A 9,329-nucleotide genomic window follows, 5' to 3' on the forward strand; every position below is an offset into this window, starting at 1 on the left:
GCTATGTAGGAGCTTGCTTCTCGCGTAAGGTAGAAAGGTCGAGAACGATGGGTACGAAGGGTGAGTAGGAAGGGAAGGGAGGGCGCAACACAAACACGCACTGATGGGGGAAGAGGGGCTTTGGAGATAGAAGAGTTTTGCTTTAGTATTATGAGATTTCAAGGTTATGAGATTCCAAGGGAGTAAAGTAGAGCGAGTAAGTGAATGAGAGGGTTCGAAGCTCTCCAGAATTAGTCTAGGGCCGTAGAAGGGTATGGGTGGGGACAGGTAGAACTTGTCAGATTCTACCGCGTGAATGCTCTTGGTTCCAAGAAAGATCCTAACCGCGTAAACGCTCTTGGTCTCAAGAAAGATCCTAACCGCTGATGAGAAGCGGCATTCACTGGAACGTGGCAACCGGTGGCGCATCCGACGTGGAGCAAGGACACGGTTCCATTGGCTCTGTGGAGGCAATATATAATGCATAATGCGCACTGTCTCTCCCTCTCCATTTCAGTCTGTCCCGCTTTGAGCGAATTCTGATCACCCTTGCGATCTCTCCCTCTTGCGCACACAGATCTTCTCTCCCTTCATCTGGTTTAGCGTTCTCGCGTGCAGTCTCCTAGCAATATGGGTCACGGTAAGAAGTACGGACACCATCATCACCACCACCAGGCCCCTGCGGCCGCCTATGGCTACCCGCAGCAGCAAGGTTCTCTCTCTCTCTCTCTCTCTCTCTCTCTCTCTCTCTCTCTCTCTGATTGGCCTTTGATATTGTGTTACCATGCAGGCTACTACTACCCCCAGCCCCGCCCTCGCAGATCTGGTGGAGGATTTCTCCGCGGATGGTATGTTCGCGTTGTTGTTTTTCTGCCATTGAATTCTGTAGATTTGTAAAATAGAATCATGTCAGGCTGAGCTCGTACTTATGAATCTCGTCTGGCTGCAGTTTGGCGGCGTTGTGTTGTTGCTGTCTGGTGGATGAATGCTGCTGCCTTTGTGACCCCTCCTGCCTCGTCGGCTGCTAGAGATGCTCTCATCATCGTATCATGAACGAGTTTCATTGCTACCTGCATTTCCCAATTCTTGTATACGAGTATTGTTGTCAATACACGTGAATTGAGTCTGTTTTAATATAAAATACATTTATTCCTTGTACAAGCAATTGAATTGTTTGCCTGAGGTATCACTCTGGCAAATTCTTTCAAGGTATTAAAACACGGAAATGTGGTTATGTTACAATTGAGAGAATAAAACCGTTTTTCAATCAAAACAAAGATGCGCAAAATCCTTTGCAAACCTTATGCAGCTTGTGTATGACTTTGGGAATGGTAAGTAACTAGCTATGGAAAAGATGTTTTATGAAAACCAAACCATAAAACCTCTGAAACGCTGCTGTCAATTTGTTTGTGAGCTAGTTAAGCATCTTGATTTCATGGATAGTTTCTATATTGTATCCTACACAGTTTATCAAAGCCTTGATTTCATAGGATAGTTTCTATATTGTATCGCACACTTCCGTATGGCCAATTCAATCTTAAAGCCAAAGGTTATTCAACACTAACCATTGGCTATGGAAAGGATTCAACCAATACCCACCTCAACAGCCTGTGGAGAATTGATAGTTCTCAAGAAGTTTGTCAAGTTTGTCAATTTGTTTTGATCTTGAATGTGAAATTAAAAGGAGATGCATGAGTGTGCCAGAGGATAGTTCCAAAGGAAAGACGACAAGTGTGCTAGAGGATAGTGTCAAATGAAAGGTTGATAATGATGAGAGCTTAGCCAGCTCCCTCGGTACCCATGCTGCCTGAGAGCTGTTCTTATAAATGCGGGAAGGGGAAGGGGAAGGCAAGCGAGAGAGGGGGAGGAGATTGAAATTGTACATGTGGTAGTGGTGATAATTTTTTAGTCAAAAGTGGACATTGCTGCAAATAGATTCCTCTAGGAAGAGGCTTGTGAGTGGTACACAGGGGCAAAAGAAGTGTAAATAATTTGGACTTTATGTAAATTAGTGTTATCGGCGTTAATGTATATTAGTGTTATCTGCGTTAGAATCTATGGGTAGTGCAAATGTGATGTGTTTGTAGCTCATGAATGGGGATTCTTGGACGTGGTGTGGTTTATAGTTCAATTTTCTACGTGAGAAACAATGCTCGAAGACGGAATTCTTAGGTGAAATGTTGATAGTATAATAGAGGTGTATCTAGTAGAAATAATCAAGTTGGTAGTGGAGAGGATTCTCTATTGTGGTGTGCATTCGTAGCTTCTTCATTGACTTGGATCTTCCTACATATGTCCGCATAGAGAGTGTTAAAAGTTACATCTCCAGTGCATAGCCCAATGTGATCTCACTATTTATTTTGACTTTAGCTATGTGTATTACTTATTTCTCAAAGTCTTTTGGTAGGGTTTTTGGTTTTTTTTTTTTTTTTTTGGGGGGGGGGGGGGGGGGGGGATTCCTCTAGGAAGAGGCTTGTGAGTGCTACATAGGGACAAAAGAAGTGCGAATAATTTGAACTCTTATGTATTGGAGTGTTGTCGGGCAAAAGAAGTGCAAATAATTTGATGTATGTATTGGTGGAGGTGGTGTGGTCTACAGTTCAATTTTCTATTTGAGAAACAATGCTCAAGACGGAATTCTTCTTAGGTGAAAAGTTGATAGTATAATCGAGGTGTATCTAGTAGAAACAACAGAAACAATCAAGTTGTTAGTGGAGAGGATTCTCTATTGAGGTGTGCATTGGTAGCTTCTTCACTGACTTGATCTTCCTACATATGTCCGCATAGAGGGTGTTAAAAGTTACATCTCCAGTGAATAGCCCAATGTGATCTCGCTATTTATTTTGGCTTTAGCTATGTATATTACTTATTTCTCAAAAGTCTTTTGGTACGGTTTCCTTTTTTTTTTTGGGGGGGGGTGGGGGGGGGGGGGGTTGCTAGTAATAAGCAACACCTATTAACGGTTCATATGCTACTATATATGAAACACCTCTTTCTCATTGTCTAACCGGGGAGGGAGTAGGAAGTGCAAAAAGGAGAAAGTACAAAAAGGAGAGAGGTGAGCACCGTTAGCTCACGCTGTGTATTTTATTATCCAAAAATTTTATAATAGCTTATGAAATTGGCTTTTATATTTTAGCCAAGGTTTTTGGTGGTCAAAACTAATAATCTGGGAATTCTACCAAAGATGGGTAATGACAGGTTGATACAATTTGGCAGCTTGTACCCCCAGCTCATCAATTACAAGGTTTATTTGAAAAATAGGAGTTACAATATTTTCGATTTATTAAAATAATAAATGTTTTTACAATGAGAACTCCAAAAAATGGTATCCATGTCTGTGTTAGCTTGCTGCTGGTGCTTGGGGTGGACGTAGAATTGGTCTTGGTGCAGTTGGTGCTCGGGGGGGAGGTGCTCTCTCTCTAGGGGGTGACAATTGGTTTTTCCTACCTCCTCTATTATAGGGTTGTTGTGGTTGAGGACAGTAGTACATATCGTGACCATCTTCTCCACAGTTGTAGCAGTGATACTCTCTGTTTTGTTGTCATGCCCTTCTCGGGTCTTGATCTCTATCATGATTCCTTCCTTGTTGTATCAAGTGGACATACAAATTTTGCAATTGATCAATAATGTGGGCCAACATATCTTGTTGGTCATTTCTTACTCCAAGAGCTAGTGGTGGTGGAGGTGGAGTGGTGGCTATCATGGTTGGCGGTTGACGTGGTGTTCCTACTTCTGTTGACTCGCTTTCTTTGTCTTTCATCCGCAACTTCTTGTCCTTAAGGGAAGAAATCTCCACAGATAGCTCATACATAGCGGGGAACCAACCCTTCACCTTTTCTTTGAGTGGCGGCCATAAACCATGCGTGAACCGGTCTTTTTTTAGAAAATCGGTTGCAGCTTCTCCCTCTTGCCAGTGACTCAACCCACTGTTTGCACATATCCACGAATTTGGACTCATAAGTGGAATACTCTAAAAGGCCCTCTTGCTTCAAGTTTCTCAACTTGTCCCACAGCTTCTTTGAAGTGGTACCTCTCCCAAAACGCCTCTTAAAAGCAGTTTTTAGAAGCTCCTAGTGATCCTTAGTTGCTCGTGGGACTGTGTTGTACCACAACCTAGCTTCTAGCTTCACAAGATGCTTAAAGATTCTAACCCAGGACTCATCCATGTCTTTGTTTCTTACTACACATTCTACTTCAAAGCATCCAAAAAATCTGCTACCAAATCCTCCTTCTTACCTTTAAATGTAGGAAATGCTACACTTACCATGATTACTGAGAGAGAGAGAGAGAGAGAGAGAGAGAGAGAGAGAGAGAGAGAGAGAGAGAGCGAGCTAGAAAGATACACTACTTACCTTATAACCAAAAGTTTTTTTAAAAATAAATTACAAGAAGGCGTGCATACTCTTTCTATACTAAAACATAGATTAAAATCTCAAATGGTACATTGCCTTGTACCAAAGGTAGTACAAATGGTTAATCTGATGCTAGAACCTCAAAGAAGCACTCCTCTCCCAGCATAGTGTTGATGATGTGCTGGTAGTGAGCCTTCGAATCAAGTATTACCTTGATTGATCGTATTAGTATCGGAATGTGTGATCTGCCTTCAGGTAGGTTGGACATGTGAAGCTTAGGGATACTTAGTCGTTGTCAGAACTTGTGGGAGAGAGTGGTGTCCTTTCTTGAAACACACGTAGTAGATCCCTAGTCTCTCTAGTGAGAGTGTGAGTATGTGCTTCGGTTATCTGTGATGCAACATCAGGTGCAACTTGGAAACTGACTGTGATAATTACCTTGGTGACTTGAGTTACAGTTCTTGAAGTAGAATAGTGTTGACTCTCTACTGTGCAGAGCTCCCTCCATCTTGTTGTTGCGGGTTAATCCTAGGTTGCGAACATGGCCTTGACCTCCTCCTCCTTCTCCTTGGCACACAGGATATGTATCTCCATTGAGTCTGACGTGCTGGTTGTGTTTCCCACTACAAATCTATCACTATTACACTTGGCACTCAAGCCTTGGTAGAGATGCGAAGCTCGTCTAGCTGTGCTTGGAGCTCTTCTTCTTCTGACATCAAGTTATCAAACCCTGCTAACCATTCATCCATCCACAAAAATTTAGGGTTTTTAGTCTTGTAAACTGAAGTATTTCATGAAAGGATCCTCGGTGGGGGCGCCAAGAAAATGATTGTTGGAAATGATGTGCCAGGTGGGGTGGTCTCTACCACACACATAACCTGAAATCCCCAAGCATCATCTCAAAAAAGCGGGGGGGGGGGGGGTAGCACCTAGGTTATGCTATCCTATAACTCTAAGGGGCATCACCTAGCATAGGTGTGGCTAGGACGCAGACATAGATGACCTAGAGTAGCAGGAATAAGATGCCATACAAGGGAAGATTCATCCCACAAGTATGGGGAGAACAAAGCTAAGGAGAAAGAGGATGGACTCAAAGATCATAATACAATTTCACACTTTTAATAATTATGATGATACTTACAAACGATGATCTTGGCTGGTAACAAACCTTTCTCCTAACACTGGGGGTACATGATGGAATGCGAGCGCCATATGGTCCATGGCGAACTTTTGAGTTAGTGGTGGTAGCACGTTAGTGGGAGGTTAGTTGAGGGAAACACCAAGACAATACAACCATTAGCGATGTCAATCACTAGCATCGAGAATGGCCCAGGGTAGCTTTGGTGTCAGTACACTCAATCCTAGTGTGGTCATGCTACATTGCGGGGTGATAATGAGTGACTTACGTACATGGGATGGCCATGACTAGTAAATCAACCATGGTGTGTGTGGAGATTGTTGGTGGTGGTGATGTTGGCAATGGTAGAATGCCCATGCTTGCAACATGCATGACACCGTGAGCTCCCTATCTTGTGAGGTGCATTATGTGCTTAGTGGTGTATGGAATGTAGAGTGCATGGAGCCTGGTTGGTGCCTCCAGTGTCTTCTTTCTGTGCTTAGTGGAAGCCTCTTTATATAGGATTGAGAGGTGGTTCTTACCTAATGGTCCTTGAAAATACCCACTAGTCACTATAGAGAGTCTAGATGCCTCTCTAGTGAGAGAGCGAGGGAGAGAAGGTAGAGATGGAGAGAAGGAGGTAAGATCGAGTGGGGTGGGGAGTTTTTCTGCAACTCACTAGCCATTGGCTAGGTATTTAGAGAAGAGTGGAGATCATGGCATTTACCTGCATTGCATTTATTTGACCGAATAATGCAATTTATATCGAATAAATCGTCATTATTTTCGTATTATCATAAAATACATGGTATTTTTGAATAATATATAATCTATCGATCAATAAAGTATTGATCGATATTGTATCGATCTATAGATTTATATGAAAAAACATGCGTTGTTGTTCGATACGTTTTCAATCGATTTCGATTTTGGAGCTTTCTGGTTGTCTACAACTCACACTCTCTACCTCATACTCTCGAGATTAATTGTATTCTCTCTATGTTTATGGCAATCAATTTGTTTTGGAGTTGCTAATTGATGACTTTGTTGAGAGTCAAGCAATGTCTTTTTATTTGATTGCCAAGCAGTCCTCAATACTTATGTTTATGCGAATTCTCTTCAATACTTGACTTTGCTACTACTAAATTAAAAAAGTGAGATATATAGCTCAATAGGGAGCTATAGTGAGAAAAAGTGAGATACATTGTCATGAAAAGATGTTTACATTTTGACATCTATCACAGGCACCAAGTCATCAACCTCTTCATTTTTTGAACATTCTATAGCCACTTCCCACTCCATCTCATGGTCCCTACATCTTTGTTCCGCCACAGTTTCATGAGTTTGAAGCACTCCAAAGTACTTGGGTCGCACGTGTGGCTATCTTTGTGGGTGCATGAAGGAGACACATGTTACAAAAGATGTCCACATGCAAGGTCTGTGGCACGAGCAAGACTTAAGCAATTTCTACGCTTTGAGTGCACAAAGTCATAAGAAGACCAATTGCGCTCACAGCTACCACTGGATGGCGTGATCGAAAGCACTGTGGTCACCACGTGTTGTAACTCAACTACGTCTCCTCCATGTTCTTTCCACCATACTGGGCGTGAAATCTTTTTTACGCTATTAAGAACACAAGGATCTCCAAAAGTTCCTTTCCTACTAGCATAATCCACCCTCTACTGGAATGCATCCATGCCATCGTCACCTAGCAACAACTGCGAGCAGACGTTTCTAAAGTCTCTCATCACCTCTTTTTTGGAGGCTTGTCCATTCGGATGGAACTTTTGATCCAAGACAAATGCAGCACCATGCAATGGTGTGTGCCTTTGAGCCCATCATTTCTCCACAAGATGCACTATCTGTGATCTCTCTCTTGCACTGTAGTGGTTGTACTCTTTGGTTTGACGCAACATCTCAGACATGATCCAATAAACCTTATCAATGACAAAATTATCTGTGTGAACAACCCTTAATAGTTCCACATAGGGCTTACTAACCCCGACAAGTTTGTCAATGTTCCGCCAAAAGAGAGGAGACTGCACCAAGGACACACATTTTTGACCTGCTTTAGGATGGCTTGGATACTTGCTGAGCCAAGCCTCCCAACGGAAATTTTCAACAGTTTTTGTAAGAGCCGCTTACACTTCAATGAGATTATTCAAAACATAGTATGATGTAGTGAACTGTGTGGCACATAAAATTTGAAGTTCTTTTTTCGGAGACTTGGAGTGAAATAAAGCACATGTAAACTGATGTTCTCGTATAAAATTGACTATGTGATTAGCATCAATAAGAACCTGTTTTATGAGTGATAATCTGCCCATATCCTATAGGAGTAAATTTAGGGTGTGAGCTGCACATCCAATCCATGTAATTTTGAGTACTTTTTTTATAATGGCTAAACCCGCTCCTTTGTAGTTTGAAGCATTATCTCTAACAATTACTCTCACATTTTTTGGTCCACCCAGTCAAGCCATAGCCCGCTCATATACCTTTTTCAAGTAGAGAGATGTCTTCTCTTTCAATGAGGTATCAATGGCCTCCAAAAACATTGCACCTTTGGGACAAATTACCATGACATTAATCAATGGTTTTTTCTGACAGTTGGTCCATCCGTCGAGGGCTATGGTATAACCAAACACTGGAACAAAGTCAAGCACTATTCGCCTAAGAATTGCTTCTATACTGCTCTTGACTTTGTCAACATACTCTGTTTGCATTTTATTATAATCAGGATAGATGAATCCTTTTTTTTGCAGTTGACATTAGGACATCTTTGAAAATAGGATTTCTTATGACATTGGATGGGATTCCACAAGCCATGAAGGGTTGCGTCCACTTTAGATGCAATTTGAGCATGTCCTATTGAGTGAATGCTTCCTGTAGAGTCCCAGGTGTACCGGCTTTGGTGTATGTCCCGGGACTAACATCTATCCCTCCCATGGCACCATTTGGAAAAGTGTAAGGACTTTGAGGTGTTCGGGTTGCTCCCATTGAAGGTCCTTGGTTAGATCGCATGTGTTCTTGATCTACACTCACTTCTTCTATGTTGATAGATGACGCTCTTGTCATACCCTCTTGTCTCTTAGGAAGAAGTCCTGCCTGTTTGCATTTCTTTACATACCCTGCAAAATGGACCCATATGTCGTTAGGTGGTGCTCCACTCTTTTCCTCACACCATGCTTTCTGACTTCAACAAAATATATCCTACAATCAATAGATACACTATGATTATAATTTTTCACCATAATAGCGCAATGAGAAGATAAAAGGTTATAGATATGATTTGCTAAATTAAAATGATGAATGAATAGTGTTAAGATAATATTTTAGGGAAGATCACCAATGTATATATCATTCTTGGATACTAGGTGGTAAAGAGCATTTGCTCAAGACAACCTAGATGAGCGATGGAGTCATCACACATTCCACTATCTACGTCTCTTGGAGGTAGGGGCTACTGCTCAAACACAACCAATCGACCATAAAATAACTGAGCTAGGTCTCTAATTTCTATGTCAACATAGAGGTAAGAGCATGATCTTGATAACATCCATGTGACTCCCAAGTACTATGCATGACTAATATTCACTAGGAGGTAAGAGATTTCGCTCGATCACAACCTAGTGAATTCTATAGGTAATCCACCATATTAAGTTAGAGGTAAGAGCATAAGCTCGATGACAACCAAGTGAATCCTACTTCATACCTTAAACATCACTTGGAAGTAAGAGAATCATCTTATAACAACCAAGAGGCACTAAGTGGACCTATTCTATGCAACCAAGTGAATCCTACTTCATACCTTTAACTTCACCTAGAAGTAAGAGACTCATCTCATAACAACCAGGAGGCACTAAGTGGACCTATTTTAT

The 9,329-nt window shown here is 41.7% G+C and overlaps 1 protein-coding gene across 1 annotated transcript; it reads left to right on the plus strand.

Moving 5' to 3' along the window:
- The first annotated feature begins 425 nt into the window (after nucleotides 1-425).
- LOC147428378 (uncharacterized) lies at nucleotides 426-1,140 on the plus strand. Its single transcript, XM_086497230.1, has 3 exons — nucleotides 426-691; nucleotides 770-827; nucleotides 929-1,140. Exons 1-3 carry the CDS (start codon nucleotides 671-673, stop codon nucleotides 1,030-1,032), a joined length of 183 nt encoding a protein of 60 aa, XP_086353356.1. The 5' UTR covers nucleotides 426-670; the 3' UTR covers nucleotides 1,033-1,140.
- The last annotated feature ends 8,189 nt before the right edge of the window (nucleotides 1,141-9,329 follow it).

The sequence above is a fragment of the Adiantum capillus-veneris genome, chromosome 23 (assembly GCF_014529385.1).
Source record: "Adiantum capillus-veneris isolate H3 chromosome 23, ASM1452938v2, whole genome shotgun sequence".
Classification (NCBI taxonomy): domain Eukaryota; kingdom Viridiplantae; phylum Streptophyta; class Polypodiopsida; order Polypodiales; family Pteridaceae; genus Adiantum; species Adiantum capillus-veneris.

Bases quoted from the DNA above. Each gene is read 5' to 3' on its own strand.
- LOC147428378 (XM_086497230.1), top strand. From the start codon at position 671: ATGGCTACCCGCAGCAGCAAG. The intron at 692-769 runs GTTCTCTCTCTC...GTTACCATGCAG, and splicing joins TGGCTACCCGCAGCAGCAAG to GCTACTACTACCCCCAGCCC. The intron at 828-928 runs GTATGTTCGCGT...GTCTGGCTGCAG, and splicing joins GGAGGATTTCTCCGCGGATG to TTTGGCGGCGTTGTGTTGTT.